General features: G+C 35.1%; 1 protein-coding gene across 3 annotated transcripts in view; it reads left to right on the forward strand.

Moving 5' to 3' along the window:
- The first annotated feature begins 295 nt into the window (after positions 1–295).
- The window catches only part of TMEM255B (transmembrane protein 255B), a 117,439-nt gene continuing 94,411 nt past the window's right edge, over positions 296–23,323 (forward strand). Inside the window, exons 1-2 of one of the 3 annotated variants that reach the window (XM_074299596.1) lie at positions 296–573; positions 14,616–14,758. In XM_074299596.1, the coding sequence (XP_074155697.1) occupies positions 519–573; positions 14,616–14,758 (198 nt within the window). In that variant the 5' untranslated portion in view covers positions 296–518. The remainder of the gene's footprint in view (positions 574–14,615; positions 14,759–23,323) is intronic. The other 2 variants (XM_074299597.1, XM_074299598.1) reach the window with 2 other exon arrangements.

Consider the following 23,323-nt stretch of genomic DNA (forward strand, 5'->3'; position numbering starts at 1 on the left):
CTTAGGTTCTTCCAGGATCCCACACCGACTTGATGAGCAGAACCAGGGCTCCCTTTCAGGGGTGGAGTTGAATGAATGAGAAGGGAAGTGGGTTTGAAGTAAAGAATGGTTAGGAAGTAGTAAAATCCCCGCGCTGGGACCAACACCGTAGACTCGCGTTTCCTTCCTTCCATTGCCTTCTCTCCTCCCTAGGGTTTTCTGCAGCAACAGCGTAAGAGAGAAGTGGGGAGGGGAGAAAAGGGAGGGGGAAGAGAAGGGAGGAGAGCCCCGAGACTAAGCAGAGGATAAATGCAGCCGCTGAAGACGGCGAAGACTAAGAGTATCCTCCCTTAGGGCTAGCAGTGAGAGCCCTCCCTCCCAGCCTTGGGAGGGAGTTAGTCCGGAACTGGCCGGGTCCCAGCAGCCCAGTTGTGGAGAACCGCTCCAGAGGGGCTGACCTCTCGGCCGCGGAGCCAGAGCACCCCGTGCCACAGGCTGGGGCTCGGACCGCCCCTGGAGCCCAGGAGGGCAGGTGGAGGATGCAGCCTCCTCCTCCTCCGGTGCCGGGTCCTTTGGTTCTGCTGGATGCTGCAGGTAAACCAAGCGTCTGTGTTCACCTCTTTCCCCAGCTCGCTCGCAGGTTGTCCAGCGGCCACCGCTCCTAAGAGCATCTTTTGATTCTTCATCTTTAACTGGGAATTAGTGGCATTTTGGGCTCCTACGGTAAGGGATTGGGGGGTAGGCGCAGAGGTGATACTTTAATAATCAAAATAATTTGGCTTTAAGAGCCAAATTCTCTGTTTCGTAAACTTTGAGAAGGCCTTTTGAGAAGTGAGGAACTTGTGAAAAATGTTCGCAGTTAACTCTTGGGTTACATTTCTTGGAGGTTTATAGATTGCTGCCGGTGCTTTCCTACCTGGTTTTTATGACTGAAACTTCAAAAAGAAGATTCTTCTGTTCCTGTTCTCAGAGGCTATTTCAGCGTTTAAACCTTTTTGTTTTGAGGACTTTTTTACACTCTTAAAAGTTACTGGACTTTCCCCTGCTTTTGCTTATTTGGGTTATAATCTATCGATACTTGTTTGGAAATTTGTACTCAAGTATTTTTTATTTTGAAGATCCCCTGAAATAATTTCGAAGGGCCTTCCTGTTCCTTGGAGAACACTTTGAGAACCACTGGCCTAATTTATACTTTCCCACAGTGGAAACTCTTCATGGAAAGGGGGGAGTGGTGGAGTATTTTTTTCAATATCTCAAAACTCTGCTAGTCCTATTAGTTCCAGAGACTAGAGAGCTTCATTTTTCATATGCAAATTAATTCTAAAAAGCATCACCTTCTCTCCTAACCACATAATCTAGACCATACACTTCCCCATTATCTATTGCATTTTTTTTCATTTATGCAAATGATCATCAGATATGTTGTGACCTAGGGCCTAACCTAAAACCAGGAAGCTTTTTGTGTTTTAAGATGTTGGGGAGGTGGGGTGATGTTTAAACCTGTCTGGGACGTTTGGGAAATGTCGAAATAATACTTGGGTGTGCTTTCCTCGAGGCAAAAGAGAATGAAACAGCACTTTAGGCAGCAAAAAATAATTGCTTGGTAAATGCTGAAACATATGAAATTATTTCTTGCCCAGCCCTGTTAAATTTTGTCATTTTAAACAGCATATTTATGTGCTTAATTTCAGGAGAATCAGGTGGGAAAATACTTTGCAAATACACTTAGTCTGGTGTGGATGGTTTGAATTTTTTCCCCCCAATTATGGTTTAGAATTAAAAAAAAAAAATCAAGGAAGCTAATTTTTCAAAAAGCATCAATCTCTTATCTTGTTAAGCAAAATATTAAAAAGTTAAATATTTGCATGTATGGCCATTATATCTTTATTGTACATTATGACATTATTGTCTTAGCAGTAGCACATTGGGATAAAATGATTGTCATTGGTTAACAAGGGAAAATAACTTTTAATATAATTTTTTTTAAATGAAACCATAGAAGCCCACATTTAACTTCTTTAAACATCAGTATTTTTGGTTTTAAAAATGGGAATAGTTATCTGACAGGTCTGTGAGAGGACAAAAGGAGATTCTCTGGGTAAAAGGGCTTTGTAAGGTATAAAGTGCCTTGCAGTATAGTTATCATTATTAACCAGGATATCAAGAGTTTTAAAACTGTGCTAGCAATTTTTAAAATGTAAAAATTCATATGAGGAAAAAAAAAGATACAGAGCATATTTTACCAGACACAAACTGCCATTTTGCCTGGGTGAGACCATGATTTATCAGGAAATAAATGACTAAATTAACTTTCCTTTTATTCCTGGAGTAGCTTAGACTCTGATAGTTCTAAAACTTTTAGCCCATGACAATTCTGAATGCCCTTCTTAAATCCCCTTCCCATGCTCCAGATCATTAAGTTAAGAAGGTAAATCTGAAAGAAAAAAAAGAGAGAGAGAGAAGAATACCCTGTTTCTTAGTTATTTTAGAAATGAGTTATGACTTATCCAAGGTTGGGACTATGTAGGAAAGAATGCTCATGGCCAAAATAGAAAGGACCAAAGTAAGCAAAGGTAAGCAAGGTGGGTCACATTGAAGAGCAGAGAAGTTGGTAGAGAGGTGATGATCTTGAGTATTAATGACCAATATCAGAACAACCTCCCTTCTTCCCTGTATTCAGGTTGAAAAACATTGAATAGAACGAATCCTGTTTTTGTTTTAGGATAGTTCAGTTTAAGCCTTTGACAACAAGCATGAAAGGGGGAATTGAATAGAATCTTAATTTTACTCTATTGGTGGTATTATCTTAAAAAGATACCCAAGAATATAATAATATATGTAATATATATTATACAAAATATAATCATAGGTCCAAGAATATAATAATATGCCAGTGATACAGGTCTTCATAGTTGACAGCATCAGACTTTTAAGTAATTATTTACTTAATTCTAGAATGTTTTCCATAATTCTCAACCACTTTCTTTTCACCAAATAAAATTTCATATCATAATTATTGAGCTTTCCTGCTTTTTATTCCTGGACTGATAAAAGATTCTAGATTTCAAATTGAAAGAAACCTAAATCTTATATTTGACAGAAGAGGAAATTAAAGTCCATCCAGAGAAATGTTTCATGGTCACATAGATTACTTTAGCAGAATCAGAATTTGAACCCAGGTCCATTTCATTTTTATAGAAATTTATTTTTTTCCTTTTAAAAAAATGAAGGTGTGTGTGTGTGTGTGTGTGTGTGTGTGTGTGTGTGTGTGTGTGTGTGTGTGTGTATTCATCTCTGTTGTTCCTGGAGTCAGAATACTGCAATTTGTATCATTTAGGAGCAGATTCTTAGAACCATTCTTTCTTCTCCTATTCTCTATGAATTTATACAGCCTTGTGTTAACCTTAGAATCTTTATCAGAGCAGCTGGCAAAAATGGACTATTACACTTCCTCGTTTTCATTATATTGTCACGTTGAAGAAAATTATCAGGCTAAAGAAGAAATAGCAATGGCAAAACAATATTGGGAATAATATATAAGAACTGATGGGAACTCTGGATCAGCTTGTGGGCTGGACCAGCTTATTTTCAGGAATGCTAAAACAGCCTCTCCTATTCCTATTGTCAAACATAACAGGGGAACTCAATTTTCCTAGAATGTCTTTTAAGACAGCCTCAGCATTTCAATACACATCCTTGTTATTCCTTAGATCCAACCTTTATTTTCCCCCTCTTCCCCTGAGAAAAAATTATGTTTCCTCCAAAAGCAAATTACTCGATGGACTATTACTGTCTTATTTAGTTATGATTGGTTTGAGCCTGTGTGCTATTTATTTAATAAAAATAACAAATCTTTGTTATCTCTGGTGGAAAATAAGACTTGTCATGGTTGTTCCATGTTGTAAACTGAATCTCTATTATTTTGTCATACTCTTTTACAAATATTTTACAAATATACTTTCCCAAATATACTTCTTAAATCTATTTCATATTATCACTTTTTCATAACCTTGAAATTTTACCAAAACAATGGAGAGGAATCCATATTATAATCAGTGGTCACCTAATCAGTAAATTATTTGTCTATTTTGCAGGGGTTGTACACATTCTGAAATTATAGTGATATTATATAATATGATTTACTTTAGGTCAATCATTCATCATGGAAATTTCCTTTAAAGTCTAACCACAGTATGAACTGTGTGTTTAAGAAATAGGAAATGCTCATGAGGTTCCATTATTATAACTTCACTACACTATGAGAAGGTAAGACTGACAAAAAATGATTTTCTTGTGGTTTGAAATAAGGCATTTTTGACTAGCATACTGTACCTTGGCTATGTCATGCATCTCATCAGAATGAAAAAAAAAGGAAAGAAATCACCAAAATAATATCTGATATGCGTTTTCAAATATTTAATTAAATTAAAGTTTTAATTAAATTGTGTTAACATAATACATTTTGTAATCAAGAGGCTGGAAAGGGAACTGATGAAAAAATATGCAAGGAAGAACAACAATAAAAAAAGGAAAGGAATAAAGAGCTTGATTGGCATTGATATGATATCCTTCAGAGGGGAAAGAACAGAGATGATTAGGAAGACTGTTCTATGTGTCATTTATCAAGGGTTACTTTAAACACTTTAAAGTGTTATTGGATGGGAGAATATAAGCTCATTAAGCTTTGCAAATCTTAAGTTGTTAGGTAAATGCTGACCATTATTATTAGTAATGATAATAATAAATAATTATAACAAGAGGAGAGGAAGTATATTCCAGGCATGACATACCTTGTTCACAGAGAAAGAGATAAAGGAGATGATATATTCTGCATCAGGAACAGCAAAAAGATCAGTTTGAGTGGGCTCAGAAAGTGCAGGAAGGGAGTAAAGGCTGAAGCCAACTTGTGAAGGACCTTAGAGACTAAATAGAAGAATCTGCATTTGATTCTAGTGGTAATAGGAAGCCACCTGGTTTTATTAAGAAGAAGACTGACACTGTTGGACTCATGCTTTAGGAATAACATTATGGCAGCTGTGTGGAGGATGGAATGGAAAGAGAAGAGATTTGAGACAGTGAGACCAATTTTTGGAGGCTATTGAAGTAATGGGACTGAACTAGGGTGATAGCCATGTAAGTGTAGAGTAGGAAATGGAGAGGAAATATTTTGTGGAGATAGAGCTGTTAAGACTTGTTATGGAAAGAAGAAGAAAGAATTTGTGAATGGTGGGACTAGAAAGAAGGTGACAAGAGAAATAGGCAAATTAGAAAGAGAGTTAGATTTAGGTGTTAACAGGTAACATTCTAACCATTAAGTTAGAAAATAGCTAAAGGAAGGAAATGATCTTAAAGTTGCATCAGAAAAAAAGGTTTGCAGTAAGATGAGACAAATGAATAATTTCCAGTTTGTGGAATTTACTTTCAGAGGCCTTTCTAATTTTGATACCAAAGTCCAAGCACTAATAATTCTAGACATATAAATAATATTTTCCACCCACACATTTATTTTTACCATTAGTGCAGTGCAGACTCAAGCTGAGATTTGAAGTTTGTATAATGTCTTTTTAGCTGTCTTCTGAAAAGGAAGGAAGGAAAGAAACAAATATTTATTAAAGACCTACAGCTACAATGCTAAGCACTTAACAAATATCTCATTTGATCCTCAAAACACCTTTGGAAAGTAGATGTTATTATTATCTCTATTTTATAGGTGAGGAGAGCAAGGCACAAAGAGGTTAAATGATTAACCAGGGTCAGAGAGCTGGCATGTATGACCCTGCGTCTGGTACTCAATCTACTATATTACTTAGATAACTCGGGTTTTCTTTGAGCAGACAAACAAAGAGCCATAAGATTGTTTTGCATACACTGGGTATACATTGAAACAAAATGGGATTTAATGCTAATGATTTAGTAGTTTCCAAATTAACAGCCATTAACTATGGTTTTGATAGATCTGGTTTTCCTTAATTACTTATTTAAGATTGGACAGGAAAGTCACTTTACTTCAAGTTCTCAGATTCCTTATTTTGTATAAAAGTAGGGATTTGGGCATAATGGGTTCTAAGGACTCTTCCAGCTTTAAATTTCTTTTCCTGTGATCCTAAAATCCTTAAAATTCCATTTCTATCATTACTCTTCATGGAATTTCTACCATTATTTTTACTGTTTATTTCTACTATTTCTAACATTATTTTTCACACAAAAAAATCAAGTTCGTATTTTTCCTTGAAACATTTTAAAAATATTTGCTTTTTTGAATTATTCATATTCATAATTTCTTAGAATATAGTGATATTCCATTGTATTCATATAACAGGTTATTATTAACTACTACTACTGCTACTGTTATTACTACTACTTACTACTACCATTACCTCTTATTACCTATTACTACTCCCTAGCATTTACATAGTTCTTTGAAGTTTGAAAAATGTTTTATATATGTTAACTAATTTGAGGCTCACAGCAACCTATGATATTGGTATTGTTATTATCTTTATTTTAGAGTAAGACAAGTAAGGCCCACTTTTGTTAAGGTTCTGTTAACCTCTGTTAGGTGACTTGATCAGGGTCACACAACTAGATAAGTGATGAAAGATACAAATGCAGGTCTTCCTGATTCTAAATATAGTAGTCTATCCCCTATCCTCTATGCCTTTTAAAAGGTTGGCTGGTGAAACAACTGCATGTGTGTTGCATTAGTGGACCTTTATATGGAAGGTTTTAAACTGCATTATTCCTTTTTTGCCACCATCCAGTTGGGATTTACAATCCCAAAATTAATGAAAAGTACCAATCCAGGTGGAAAGCTTATTGGATTTGATTATTTTTAGAATGTCAACTGTATACGTTTCAAATTGTAGATCGATGAAACTTTTCAGAATAAGGTATTATAGTAACAACTTTAATACCTTACCCACTATATAGTTTCCAACAATCTTCAATCTTAAAGCTAACAGATTACTTTAAAATCTGTCTTTAATACACCCTATCTTGCCCAATATTATCTCCAGTGGCTTTATGGGCTACTCTAATGTTTAAGGTATGGTCATTTTTTTAGGCTAGTCCAAGACGAAGTCATGCAATTCAACTCAGTCCAAGTTTTTTATTCATGCACAATATTCACATATTAAGTCTGGCCCTGATTTGGGTGTAATTTGGAAAAAGCAAGGAAATTCACCAAATGTGATTGGTTTGGGACAGTAGAAAGCAACCTGGCACAGAAGAATTGGATATAGAATGATTGGAATTGTAGCCACAGGACTTGAGTTTCAATCCTAGTTCTCTCTGTTATTTAGTATCTGTATGACTTTGGAAAAATTATTCTTCCTGGATTTCAGCTTTTTCTTCTACAAAATGAGGGTATTTGATTAAATAATCTTCAAGAACTTTTCTAAATCTGACAATCACTCACATTTTAGCCTAATGAATATAAAACAGCCATTCCCAGGAAGCAGATGACACAGTGGAAAGAGAACTAGAGCTAGGAAGATCTGAGTTCAAATTCTACCATTCAGTAGCTATGATATTGAACAATCCACTTAAATTCTTTCAGCCTCAGTTTCTTCATTTGTAAAATAAGGATAATAAGAGACTCAAATTTACACTGTTGTTGTTAGGTTAATATAACAAAATATAAAGCAGATAAACAATACAAAGAATAGAGCAGTGGCCCTGGAGTCAGGAGGGCCTGAGTTCAAATGTGACTTTGACTCAGCACTTATTAGCTGTGTGACCCTTGACAGTCACTTAACTCCGATTACCTTGCAAAATAAAAGATGACCAAAAATTGACAAAATATATGTAAAGCTCTTTGCAAACCATAAAGCACTATGAAAATATTAGGTTAATGTTATTATAATTATAATTGTTGGAAACTATATTACTATAATACCTTATTTTGAAAAGTTTAATCAATCTACAATTTGCAATATATACAGTTGACATTCTAAAAAAATCAAATCCAATAATCTTGCCACCTGGATTGGTACTTTTCATTAATTTTGGGATTGTAAATGTATATACGTTGATGCAACTGGATGGTGGCAAAAAAGGAATAATGCAGTTTAAAACCTTCCATATAAAGGTCCACTAATGCAACACACATACAGTTGTTTCACCAGCCAACCTTTTAAAAGGCATAGAGGAAGAACATAGCACAAAAAAGGAAGGTTGATTTCGACGTTTGTTATTGTTGGTTTATATGTTTGTTATTGTTGCTCAGTCATTTTTCAGTAAGGTCTAATTCTTCAAGATCCCATCTGGGATTTTCTCAGCAAAGATACTGAAGTGGTTTGTCATTTCCTTCTCCAGATCATTTTTCATATGAGGAACTGAGGTAACCAGGATAAAGTGATTTGCCCAGGATCACATAGCTAGTAAATGTCTAAGGGCAGATTTGAACTCAGGAAGATGCGCCTTCTTAACTCCAGGTCCAGTACTCTATCCATTACCTAACAGCCCTTGTTTGGAACCACGAATCAAATTCCATTATGACAATCACTCTTTCATTGTTCAGGAATTTTGTGGTTTGGGATATAGCTTGAAGGAAGTTTGGCCCATCATCTGGGGCTTTGACCTATTTTTGTTATGAAAATTTCATTGTTGGTTTGAAGTAAAATTTGACCTGGAAAATGACTTATGGGGATTTGATCTATAGATATGGGCTCCTTTATAATTCTTCTTAAGGGGTGTAGTCCCATAGGAAGTCTATGCCCTTTCCCAGTCATATGTGATATTGCTTGAATGTGAACTAGTGAGTCTGCAAGGCTCATCTGCTGTAATCCAGGTATAAGGCTTGTAGTAAAAAACCCATGATGAAAGACATTTATGGATAGAAGTGAATTGAAAATGTTTCAAGCGCCACAAATGTCTTCTTAAATTCTAAAGTGAGCAAAATTAGTGCTAGATATTTTTCCAGCTGGTAAATTTGTACCTGTAGCAGTTCTTTTATTAGACTATAAGCATCTTCTTTACAGGATCTGATACATATTGTTGGATCCCCAATCAATCAAAACCATTTATTAATAATCTACTATATGCTAGACACTTTGCTAGTTAGTTAAGGGATACAGAGTTGCCTAATATCTTGCCTGTGGTTGAAACTTAATAAATGTTTGTTGAATAGTAGAATAAAATTCTGGCAGGTCCTGAATCCTGGGGATTACATGAATAACTTTCCTCCAACAGACCTGTTTATTTAATGAAAGGAAAAGGCTATTGATTCATAGATATATTTATCTTAAAAGCCTAGAATTAAACATATACTACTTGTTCATATCTTAGATTCAATATGGACAATAGAACACAGAATTTGTAGAAAAAAGGACATTGATTATCACAAAGGGAAAAGTTGACAGGAATGCTTGTATCCAATTCCTGGGGCTGGAATAGTTAATGTCCATCAGCCAGTCTATCAATAAATACTTGTTGGAACTCTACCCTTGCCCATTACTATCATGTTCTAGGATTGGAACTAAGATCCCTCTGTTCCCAATCCAGTGCCCTTTTAATTACATCACCTTGGCTATCAGGCATTAACGGCACATTGTGTTCTTGAGCTGATTTTTAGGGCTTTTACCTATGGAAAGTGCCTCATGATAAATTGTTCAAAAGAAGCTAAAATGTTGTCTTTGGTTGGGGTCTTCACTTGGGGATTGGCTAGTTTTCTGGAGGCCTTCCTCTCTCCTTGATTCCCTGAGAGCTCTTGTCCAAAAGTCTCCAGCCTCTTGTCTTCCCAATGTTTCCAGCCAGCACCACGGTCGAATCTCGAATCACTCTTGGCTCTGAATCTCCTAGAGTGTGGGAATTAGACTCTGCCTCCGAGAGTGGATTTGTGGGTACTCCCTGGGCTTGTGGGAGCTCCTTGAAAGCATGCTCTCTTAAAGCTGTGAATCTCATGTAATTCTAGTAAATACATTACTGAACTAGAAAACTGTTAAATACCATGCTAAATTAGATAATTATGTCCATTCCAGTGACTTAGCAACCTAACAGTTGAAGAACCTTTGTTAAATTATTTAGGTTAAAAATAATTTTTTTCTTATATTAGAAAAGTTATTTTGATTTTGCCAATAATTTATGTTTTAATTTATTTCTGACTATTTGGCAATTAAACTTCTTGACTCTGTTCTTAAACACATTATGAGGCATCTTAGATGTGTAAGTGTCTATATTTTTGGTAGACAGAATATTTATAACTCAAATGAAAGACATTTTTCTCAAATTAAAAAGGAAAATAAGTTACAATTCCAAAATTAAAAGCCCTATAATAGGAAGGAGAAAGCATAGTGTTTTGCATACTTCTATAACTTGCTTTAAAATAAAACTGAAATAAATTAGCTGATGGGGGAAAATTTTTTGTCTTAGATTATGTATGATGCATTGCTTATTTATCCTCTGATCAACAATAGCTTCTGTCTGAATATGTGGTATTTTTAAGGTTTTATGCTGGTGTTCATGATTTTGAAATGCAGTGAAAACAATAATGTATTTGAAATCAGAAGACCAAGGTTCCCAAACTAATTCTGTCATTTAATATTTGTATATCTTAAGCAAATCACTTACTTTCTCCAGGTTTGAGTTTTCCCATCTATAAAATTAAGAGATTGAGACTAGATGGTCTTGAAAGTTCTAAATCTATAATCCTACGATTTTTATAAAATCTCAGTTTATCCAAAGCAAAGCACTGTGATAATACATAATAGATACAGAGACAAAATGAAAATAGTTCCTGCCCATTAGAAGTTTATAACTTACTGAATATTATATGACAGTCATACATTAAAAGTAACCTTCCATTCTTGAAGACTTTACCAATGCAGTCCAAATTCTAGTGATACTTACCAAACTGGAAAGTCTTTTAGTATAATTGGCTACCCATAGTATGGTGCTGTAAAGAGATCCAGTCTAGCTAAAGCTGGAGAGACTCTTTATTGGAAGGTTAGCCACCAAATGATGGATATTTCAGTGAATTGAGCATATGAAAAATGAGGACAGAGTATTGCAGTTGTAAAAGAGGAGGAAGAGAGTCAGCTGGATTGAATTTGGGTAGAATGTAAGCTCCTTAAGGGCAGAGATGATTTAGTTTTCAATTATTGAGTCCTGAGGCATAGGGATACTTAATAAATGCTTGGTAAGTGATTGATTATAACATAGTACTCAGTAGAAATAAGCTTCTTCAGGACGAGAGCCATCTTAATTCTGTCTGTGCCTAGCAGTGTCTACTATAGAGCAGGCATTTAAGAAATGCTTGTTGAATTCAGTTTAGTTAAAAAGTATTGTGTGTGTGTGTGTATGCTATTTGTGAAAGTATTTTATTGTGTGATAGACAGCATGATTTAGTGGATATAGAATCAAAATGAAGAAACTCCTGGTTCATATCCTTCCCCAGACCCATGCTGATGACTATGACCTCAGACAAGTCACTCTTTTTCTGTCTTTCTGTTTCTGTCTTTGTCTCAATCTTTCATTTTCTGTTTCTGTCTCTCTCTTCTCTCTGTCCTTCTGTCTCTTTCCGTTTTTATTGTGATACCAAATGATTGAAATTCATATGGAAATAGAGAACCAAAATTTCACATGGTCCACATGGAGAACATAAATGATTTGCAGTATTTTTTCAACAATAACTTGTATGTAAAAAGATTCTTAATCTGGGGTCCATGGACCTGTGGTTAGATTTCATGAACTTGCATGGGAAAAAAATCTTCCCCTCTCAATATAATTAGTTTCCTTTTTTTTTTAATCCTACGTATTTTATTTTGTGCATTTAAAAATTTTATAAAGAGATGGGGTCCATAAGCCTCATCAGACTGCCAAAAGGGTCTATGACCCCCCACAAAGATTAAAACCCCTTGATTTAGAGGAAGGCCTTCATTGTTTTGGGCAGATAACTTGTAGAGACTTTATGGGAGGACATGGACAAAAATCATCTTAGATGAGATGGGAGGGAGAGAGATCCAAATCCTGGATCATTAAGGCTTCCTGGAAGAAGCATCCACTTGATGAAATTATCTATCTGTGGAAGATTTAAAACAATAAATCTTTATGTTGGGGGGAGAGAAAAAGAGGGAGAAAGAGACACACACACAGAAAGAGAGAAAAAGAGAGAGAGAGAGAGAAAGAGAAGAAAGAGAGGACAGAGAAAGAAAACACGAATGTGTAGATATCTAAAAAAATCATTGACTATTATATATAGAGAGAGGGTCTTAGATAAATTTTATCTAATTCAATTGAAGCTAGATAATGGAAAGCACACCTTTTTTTGGATAGACAGTGAAAAATGATTTAATCTAAAATGGAAAAAAAAGACAATAACACAAAATAAATAGAAATATTTAGTAGGCAGGAAAAGTTGAATTCTGAATATTCAAAGATTAAAACTAGAAAAAAGCATAGTCTTATTGGAGATCTGGGATAGTTCTAAAATTGGAAGGAGGCTACTTAATCTTAGCTCATCATTTTATAGATGAGGAAACTGAGATGCAGAGATTGTGACTTGCCCAGGTGATATAAATAAAGGATTCCTGAATTATCTCTTGCTACATAGTTTTAAAAAAAAAGTTAACAATTTGTTGGTTGTCTGGAAATAGACTGAATAGCTAGAAGTGTCTGGATTGAAAGACCCTAGTAAGAATGATTTCCCATGTATTACTGGATTGTGTTGACAATTGCTTAACTGCATAAGGCAACCTTCAAGAAGGAATCTTGCACCTGTTGAAAAGGATTTTGTCACACCCTAAAAGACTAGCTTGAAAGTGTGCTATAAAACTAACTGAGGAGTAGTATATATTCTAGATGGTTTATTCCAGAAGGTCAGCAAACTATGGTCCAAAGATCAAATCAGACCACCTGTTTTTCATTAAAAATTTAAGGGTAAAAATCATTCTTAGCTTGCCAGTCATTCAAAAATACTCACTGTATTTGGCCAATGGACTGCAGCAAACCCTTAGTTCAAGACCTTGAGTTGGTAGCAATAAAGTTAAAGATCATGATTCTAAGTCAGTATTGTCATTCAGTCTTATCCAATTATTCATAAGCCCATTTGGGGTTTTCTTAGCAAAGATCCTGGAGTGCATTGCTATTTCCTTCAGTTCATTTTATAGATGAAGAACTTAGGCAAACAAGAGTGCCTTGTCCAGGATCACATAGCTAGTAAGTCTGAAGTTGGATTTGAATTTATGAAAATGAATTTATGAAACTGATTTCAAACTTAGTAGGTCTTTGTAAACTAGCACAATCCAAATAATTTTGTTTTGCTTCTTCTCTTTGAATGTTTGCCCTGTAAATGTCAAATGTGATGAAATTGCTTTCCAAATGAGATACTAGATTCTTGTCTTACTTCATAAAGATGTCTATAACTCTTGCAAACTCCATGAAAGAAGAGACCATGTATTTTTCCCTCTACCTAACATAGTAGGTACACTAGCATACACTGCATATAGTATTGACTTAATATTTGTTTGTTGTTCTGATCAAAAGTCTTTCATTTAAGAATTAAGAACACAATATTATATTACCATATTAAGTCAATATGATTGTCTGACCCCTTACATAAGGGGTATGTGTGTGGGAATCTTTTTTTTTTTTTTTTTTTTTGCCAAGGGCCATTTGAATTTTTATAACATCATTCAGTCCATACAAAATTATTAACTTCTGGAACTCATTGTTGCCAGCAGTACTGTTGAGGTTGGGAAGGGTGTATCCCAAAAGTTTGGGGTCTCAAACAAATGTCACTAGGTGTTTCAAAAGAATTTGCAGGCTTAAAATAATTGTATGGATATGTATGCATATATTGTGTTTAACATATTTAACATGTATTTGTCTACATGACATCTGGGGGAGGGGGTGGGGGAAAGGAGGGGAAAATTTGGAACAGAAGGTTTTGCAAGTGTCAATGCTGAAAAATTACCTATGCATATGTCTTGTAAAAAAAAGCTATAATAAAAAAATTAAAAAAAAAAAGAATTTGCAGGCTTGAACCCATATCTATAGCCAAGGGGCAGTTTTATTGCAATAGTAATGCCATTACAAAGCAGGCTGAATTGTAAGGGAATTCAGCAGAGAAACTGAAGTAAGGAGATACATTTATCCAGATTTCAATCATAGATATGCTAATTCTGTGGCTCAAAGGTAGGGTTAGGGAGTAGTCTCAGGAATTTGGTTCTCACTGACTAGATTAGTACTGAACAGATTATCAGTAGCAATTGATTGAGAAGTGGTGTTATTCACAATTGTCTCCGGAGTTTGATCTGTGGGAGTTTTATGAGGCCAGAAGCTGTCTGACTGAGGAGTGGTCAGAATCAGACGGATTGGGCATGGGAGTTTCCTGAATCAGAAAATCCAGAATCACTGACTTATTGTCAGAATAGAAGCCTCCCTAAAATAAGGGGACCACAAAATCATAATTTCCTGGGCCTTATATGGCCCATGAAGCTCCCCATTTTTGTCTTAAGTTAACCTAAAATATGACTGGTTTATCTTTGCTGGGACACTCTTCCCAAAAATTGTTTATTTTGCATTAACAGATATATGAGAAACTATGCTCATTGCCTTGTACCATGTTTGCTAAAATACCTATTTTTGTATCCATGCATTTTTAACAGATTTTTCTCCTCTCTCACTTTCCCCCACAGGGCAATTTGCAAAAAGAAAACAGATTTCTCTTTGGTTTGCTGTCTCTCTCCTGGTGGCATCCATCTTCATACTGACCATTGGCCTTGCAGCAACAACCAGAACCGAGAATGTGACTGTGGGAGGCTACTATCCAGGAATTATTGTGAGTGAATCACAGATGTGCTTGGGATGGTTGTGCCAGAAGTTGCATTTTGTGGTGTGGATAGGGAAATTTCACATTTCTTTTTTTTTTTTTTTTTATTTTATAATTATAATTTTTTTGACAGTACATATGCATGGGTAATTTTTTAAACAACATTATCCCTTGTATTCACTTTTCCAAATTTTCCCCTTCCTCCCTCTACTCCCTCCCCTAGATGACAGGCAATCCCATATATATATATATATTAAATGAGTTACAGTATACCCTAGATACAATATATGTGTGTAAAACCAAATTTCTTGTTGCATGGTAAGAATTGGATTCCAAAGTTAGAAGTAACCTGGCTAGAAAGACAATAGTGCAAACATTTTACACTCCTTTCCCAGTGTTCCTTCTCTGGGTGTAGCTGTTTCTGTCCATCATTGATCAACAGGAACTGAATTGGATCTTCTCTTTGTTGAAGATATCCACTTCCATCAGAATACATCCTCATACAGTATCATTGTTGAAGTGTATAATGTTCTTCTGGTTCTGCTCGTTTCACTTAGCATCAGTTGATGTAAGTCTCTCCAAGCCTCTCTGTATTCCTCCTGCTGGTCATTTCTTACAGAACAATAATATTCCATAACCTTCATATACCATAATTTACCCAACCATTCTCCAATTGATGGACATCCATTCATTTTCCAGTTTCTAGCCACTACAAAAAGGGCTGCCACAAACATTTTGGCACATACAGGTAGAATGTAAGCTTCTTGAGGGCAGGGACCATTTTTCTTGAATATGCTAAATCTAAAAATAAGAATGAAATAGAGCTAACTGTATGTGATTTTTTTATACCTTCCATTCCTGCTTTCAGAATAGGATTTTTTTTTCAGAAATGCAAAGGGCAATCTGGAAAGAAAAGGGGACATAAAATTGGGACTTCAGTAGACATATTTAAAACAAAGAATTAAGCCTGCATAATTTGTTCCATGTAGACAATTAATCTGGATACTTTGGGTCATAGAAAAGCATAGAATTTTAGAACTGGAAAGAGCCTTAGGGATCATCCAGATTGATTCCCTAATTATACACATGAACATATTGAGTGAAGTTGCTAGTTTAAGATCATATAGGTAGGGTAATAAAGGAATGGAAGATATGGGATTAACATCCCAGTTTCCAGAATTCCAGCTCAGTGTTAAGAAAAAAACAACAACAAAAAAACTGTTTCATAGTTCAATTTTCCAAATTGTAAGGGTTTTGTTTGTTCTATTTTTTTTACCTTATTTCTTAGAATATAATCAACTCTTTTTTTTTCCTGAGGCAATTGGGGTTAAGTGATTTGCCCAGGGTCACACAACTAGGAAGTGTTAAGAGTCTAAGATCTGATTTGAACTCAAATCCTCCTGACTTCAGGGCTGGTGCTCTTTCCACTGAACCACCTGGCTGCCCTATAATCAATTTTTAATCATCCTTTTGCCTTAGCAGATATAGTTTTAATGCAGTTATCCATATGGGTTTTTAAATTTTTATTTATTTATTTATTATAGCTTTAATTTACAAAACATATGCATGGGTAATTTTTCAACATTAACCCTTGTAAAACCTTCTGTTCCAACTTTCCCCCTCCTTCCTCCCACGCCCTCCTCTAGATGGCTGGTAGTCCAATACATGTTAAATATGCTAAAGTATATGTTAAATACAATATATGTATACATATTTATTTATTTGTTTGTTTTTTAATTTTTAAAATAGTTTTTATTTACCAGATATATGCATTGGTAATTTTACAACATTGACAATTGTCAAACCTTTTATACTAATTTTCCCCCTCCTTCCCCCCTCCTCCCCATGGCAGGTTTACCAATAAATGTTAAAATATGTTAAAGTATAAATTAAATACAATATATGTATACATGTTCAAACAATTGTTTTGCTGTACAAAAATAATCGGACTTTGAAATAGTGTATAATTAGCCTGTGAAGGAAATAAAAAATGCAGGCGGACAAAATTAGAGGGATTGGGAGTTCTATGTAGTGGTTCATAGTCATCTCCCAGAGTTCTTTCACTGGGTGTAGCTGGTTCAGTTCATTACTGCTCTATTGGAACTGATGTGGTTCATCTCATCATTGAAAATGGCCACATCCATCAGAACTGATCATCATACAGTATTGTTGTTGAAGTATATAATAATCTCCTGGTTCTGCTCATTTCACTTAGCATCAGTTCATGTAAGTCTCTCCAGGCCTTTCTGAAATCATCCTGTTGGTCATTTCTTACAGAACAATAATATTCCATAATATTCCTAATGTAGACATATTTATACAGTTATCTTGCTGCCAAGAAAAATCGATCTAGATAGAAAAAAAAACTGAGAAGGAAAACATAAATGCAAGCAAACAATAACAGAAAGAGTAAAAATGCTATGTTGTGGACCACACTCAGCTCCCATAGTTTTCTCTCTGGGTATAGATGGCTTTCTTCATCACTGAACAAGTGGAACTGATTTGAATCATCTCATTGTTGAAGAGAGCCACATCCATCAGAGTTAATCATCATATAATCTTCTGGTTCTGCTTATTTCACTTACCAACAATTTATGTAGATCTCTCCAGGCCTTTCTGAAATCATCCTGCTAATCATTTCTTACAGAACAATAATATTCCATAACATTCATATACCACAATTTATTCAGACATTTTCCAATTGATGGGCATTCATTCAATTTCCAGTTTCTAGCCATTGCAAAAAGGGCTGCCACAAACATTTTTGCACATGTGGGTCCCTTTCCCTTCTTTAAGATCTCTTTGGGATATAAGCCCAGTAGTAACACTGCTAGGTCAGAGGGTATGCACAGTTTGATAACTTTTTGAGCATAGTTCCAAATTGCTCTCCAGAATGGTTGGATTAATTCACAGTTCCACCAACAATGTATCAGTGTCCCAGTTTTCACACATCCCCTTCAAAATTCGTCATTATCTTTTCCTGTCATCTTAGCCAATCTGAAAAGTGTGTATTGATATCTCAAAGTTGTCCTAATTTGCATTTCTCTGATCAAAAATGATTTGGAGCACCTTTTCCATATTTTTTTATTTTTATAGTTTTTATTTACCAGACATATGCATGGATAATTTTACAGCATTGACAATTGCCAAACCTTTTGTTCTAATTTTTCCCCTCCTTCCCCTCCCCCCCCAGATGGCAGGTTGACCAATACATGTTAAATATGTTAAAGTATAAATTAAGTACAATATATGTATATATTCCATATGGTTTTTAATAATAAAAATAGTTAATTTGCACAAAGTACTTTAGGTTTGCAAAGGTCAATTAATCTTTATGAAAACCCAGTGAGGTGGATGCTGTTATTATCCTCACTTTATAGATGAAGAAGCTGAAAGTAATAAGAGTGACTTGCCTTGACAGGGTCTCAACTTGAATTCAAGTCTGAGTTTAGTTTTTAAAAAATGGAATCAGTTTTCCCTTTCACATTGATTAATATTATATATCTTCTCTACCTCCTTTCTCTGCTTGTCAGTTGGAATACCCTAGAAAATGCCTTGCCTCTTACTTTTTGTTGTGTTGCTGAATGTGAGAAGCCTGCAAAAGCAACTTTTTTGTGTATAGTTTTTTTTGAGCTTAGCCAGCTTGCCATTGTTAGTCAGAAGTCAGAACCCAGACCTTGGGGAAACCCACAAGAGGTTTTTCTTTTAGCATGCTCTGAAATAATTATGTTTTAGAACTCGATCTAGGGCTTTCTGTGGGAACAGATGTAGAGACAGAAGGCAAGTATTTGAGCTATAGATGGTAAAGACCTTGAGGTTTTAGAACTTCATGATCTTTCTGTAAGTTCATGAAAAGACTTTGAACCAACAAATAGCTAGAAAATTTTTTTCCTTTAGAAATTTTAATTTATTTAATATCTATCCTAATAAGGAATATTATGACATTAAGGTTTAAATAGAATATAATTTTAGGTATAATGCTCTAAGAAATGTACATATTTTGGCAATAGTTAGAAATATAGATATTTTGGCAATAGTCCAAAATATTCTAAATGGAAAAAGACTGTTTAAAATATGTTTTTGGAATTAAATCTTAGAAAGAATGTATTACTTGTATTCATTCACTTGACAAATGTGTCATTTAAATCACTTATGTGGGACACTAAAGTTCCTATGTACAAGTCAGCAATTCATTGTAATGAACTGCTCTTATGAAGAAAATGTCTATGTTGTAAATGAGAAAAGCCTCAGGAGGCTTTCTTAAGTCATTGTTGCTTATAAAATAAATGTTAAATAATGAGTCATATTGAAGAATTATATTAAAAAATTATACCATAGTATCTGTGCTGATGTTCTATTCTCATTTTTTATCCTAGGAAAAAGGTGAGTGTGTTCTTAATGATAGGGCCAACTGAGTGGCTTTGCTCTAGCAAGCCAGAAATGGAGACTAGTCTGGACATTGAGAAATTCATGGAACAAAGTTCATTGATTTGTAGACCATGTATTGTACCCAAAGGATATACCCAATGCCTATCCATAACATATCATGGTTGCTAAAGTTTATATTGGGATTTTACTGAAAAGTTTTCATGGCACATTCTATTGGCAGTATTATAACATAAACTGAAATTTTCTTTTTTTTTATTAAAACTTTTTATTTTCAGAACAGCTAGGTGGCACAGGGGATAGAGTACCAGCCCTGAGTACCTGAGTTCAAATACTTAACCTGTGTGACCCTGGGCAAGTCACCTAACTCCAATTGCCTCAGCAAACAAAACAAAACAAAAAACCTTTTTATTTTCAAAACATTTGCATGGATAATTTTTCAACCCTGTCCCTTGCAAAATCTTGTGTTCCAGTTTTTGCCTTCTTCCTCACCCCTTTTGTTTACCCCCTCCTCTAGATGGCAAACAATCCAATATATGTTAAACATGGTAAAAATATATGTTAAATCCAATATACATATTTATACAATTATCTTGCTGCACAAGAAAAATGAGATAAAAAAAGAAAAAAATAAGAAAGAAAATAAAATGCAAGCAAACAACAACAAAAAGAGTGAAAATATTATGTTGCAATCCACACTCAGTTCCCACAGTCCTCTCTCTGAGTGCAGATGGCTCTCTTCATCACAAGATCATTATTAGAATTGGCCTGAAACATCTCATTGTTGGAAAAAGCCATGTCCATCAGAATTGATCATTATATAATCTTGTTGTTGCCATGTACAATAATCTTCTAGTTCTGCTCATTTCACTCAGCATCCATTCATATAAGTCTTTCCAGGCCTCTCTGAAATCATCCTGTTGGTCATTTCTTACAGAACAAAAATATTCCATAATATTCATATACCACAGTTTATTCAGCCATTCTCCAACTGATGGGCATCCACTCAGTTTTCAGTTTCTTGCCACTACAAAAAGGGCTGCCACAAACAGTTTTGCATGTGTGGGTCCTTTTCCATTTTTTATAATCTCTTTGGGATATAAGCCTAGGAGAGACACTGTTAGAGCAAAGTGTATGCAGTGTTTCATAGCCCTTTGGGCACAGTTCCAAACTGCTCTCCAGAATGGTTGGATCAGTACACAACTTTACCAGTTATCTATTAGTGCCCCAGTTTTCCCATATGCCTCCAACATATATCATTATTTTTTCCTGTCACCTTAGTCAATCTGAGAGGTGTGTGGTAGTACCTCAGAGTTGTCTTAATTTATATTTCTCTGATCAATAGTGATTTGGAGCATTTTTTCATATGACTAGAAATTGTTTTAATTTCTTCATCTGAAAATTGTTCATATTCTTTGACCATTCGTGAATTGGAGAATGGTTTGTATTTTTATACATTTGAGTCAGTTCTCTATATATTTTAGAAATGAGGCCTTTGTCAGAACCTTTGGATATAAAAACTTTTCCCCAGTTTACTGCTTCCCTTCTACACTTGTCTGCATTGGGTTTGTTTGTACAAAAACTTTTAAAATTTAATATAATCAGAAGTATCCATTTTGCATTTCATTATGTACTCAACTTCTTTTTTTGGCCATAAATTCCTTCTTCTCCACATATCTGAGAGGCAAACTATTATTTGTTCTTTTAATTTGCTTATAGTATCACTTTTTATGTCTAAATCGTGAACTTATTTTGACCTTCTCTCAGTATAGGATGCTAGGTGTGAGTCAATGCCTAGTTTTTACCATACTATTTTCCAGTTTTCCCAGAAATTCTTGTCAAATAGTGAGTTCTTATTCTAGAAACTGGAGTCTTTGGGTTTATCAAACACTAGATTATTATAGTCATTAACTATTGTGTCTTGTGAGCCTAACCTATTCCATTGATCAACTGCTGTATTTCTTAGCTAGAGCCAAATGGTTTTGATGACTGCTGCTTTGTAATATAGTTTTAGATCTGGTACAACTAGGCTACTTTCATTTGCATAAAAATACTTAATTTTTTTTACATCAATTACATGAAAAAAACAAATTTTAACATTCTCTTTTATGAATTCCAAATACTATCCTTTTTTTCCTTTTCCCTTTCCCCTTCCCAGATGATAACATTTTCATATAGTTTATTCATGTACAGATATGTCATCTTGTAGAAGAAAAAAAAAGAAAAAACAAAAATAGCCTGCTTTGGTCTATTGCTATTTGTTCTTTTTCTAATTGCCATTAGTTAGAGGAAGATAGCATTTTTTCATAATGAGTCTTTTGGGATTGTCTTCGATCACTGTATTACTGATAAAAGCTAAATCATTCACAGTTGTTCATTGTACAATATTGCTGTTATTATGTACCCCTGGTTCTGTTCACTTCACTCTGCATTAGTTCCTGTAAGTCTTTCCAAGTTTTTCCAAAACCATCCTGCTCATCATTCTTCAGGCACTAAACATGTACTATCTATGTGCCCAAGTCACTTAATCTCAATTGCCTCAAAAACAAAAATAAAAATAAAAACAATCAAGAGAGAAACTTCGATAATAAATACAAAAGCATGGGATTGTGCTATTAGTAACCTCTAGGGCAGGGGTTCTCAAACTACAGCCCGCAGGCCAGATGTGGCCCACTGAGGACATTTATGTGGCCCGACGGGTTATGGCAAATGGGCTGAGGGGCAGAAACAGAATGGGAGCTTTTGTTTTTACTACAGTCCGGCCCTCCCATAGTCTGAGGGACTGTGAACTGGCCCCCTATTTAAAAAGTTTGAAGACCACTGCTCACAATGAGCTGAAGGTAAACTCTTACCAAAATTATGTGGAGGCTAGAAAAAGATCAAAGATGGGATAGAACCATTGTTTTAAAGTCTGGAGTAGATGATCATGGACAAAGAAAGCTTAAATTTCTCCTCACTGGAAATCTTCAAGTGAAGATATATGACAAATCTTTGGGGATTTATTACAGGATTCTTGTTCAGGTAAAGTTTGAACTGAATAACCTCAGAAATCCTAATTTTGGACAATTTCATTAGTAAATTAGTGGAGAGGGAGGAAACAAGGATTTCTTAAGCACCTACTATGTGCTAGGCACCATGCTAGGCATTTTATAAATATGATTCATTTGATCCCCACTGAACTTCTGGGAAGTAGGTGCTATTATTATTTCCCCTTTACAGTTAAAAGAAACTGAAACAGAAGTGATTTGATGAGGATCACACTGCTACTAAGTGTCTGACACTGGCTGTGAAGACAGGTCTTCTTGGCTCCATTTCCAAGGCTCTATTTATTTAAGGAGCCACTTAGTTACCTCCTCCTAATGGTAGGGTGATTACTTTTTTGTTCAGTACCTCATACAGACCATGTATTAAGGCATAGAGGATTATTTGCATCAGTGAAGGGTTCACCATGGCAACAAAATCATTGCTCCTTGAAATATTGATGTACTTGGGAGTTAAAAAAATAACATGTTCATAAACTATTGAAACTGAGAGGGACCTTAGATCCTTCATGAAGTCCTCCTATTTAAAAATGAAGAAAATGTTACCCAAAGAATTCAAGTGATGGGACTAAAATTACTCTGCAAGTTGGCATCTGAACTAGTATTAAAAAGATCTGACACTACATAGCTTGTTAAAGTTTATAAAACACTTTATATATGTTACCTTATTTGAGTTTCACGATAACCCTGGAAATTAGGTACCATAGGCATTGGTACCATCTGAAGCTCAGAAAAGGCACATGGTTTGCCCACTGACACAAGGTGAGTGCCAGAGGAAACATTTAAGACTCAGTCTCTCCTGTTTCCCAGCCCAGCCCTTTTTCCAATATAAGGTTTCTCAATTTCTAATTCAGTGTTTTCGTTTTTAATTTGCAAAGAAATTTTTGGAAAAGTCCTTCTTCTTCATGAAGATGATTAATTATTGGGGAAAAGCTAACACTGGTAACCATCGAGAGTGCTTTCATTTGAGTGCTATGGAAACAGAACACCAAGGCCTAACCAGCAAACTCATTCTGAGACACTGTCAGCAAGTGACGCCTTCTTCTCTGCACAGAGCATTTGCCTTCAATAATTAGCACCTCTATTTCTGTGCCCTGTTCCATTCTTCACTAACACGTCATTCATAACCTGGGCGACTTAGATCATA

The sequence above is a fragment of the Sminthopsis crassicaudata genome, chromosome 3 (genome assembly GCF_048593235.1).
Source record: "Sminthopsis crassicaudata isolate SCR6 chromosome 3, ASM4859323v1, whole genome shotgun sequence".
Taxonomy (NCBI): domain Eukaryota; kingdom Metazoa; phylum Chordata; class Mammalia; order Dasyuromorphia; family Dasyuridae; genus Sminthopsis; species Sminthopsis crassicaudata.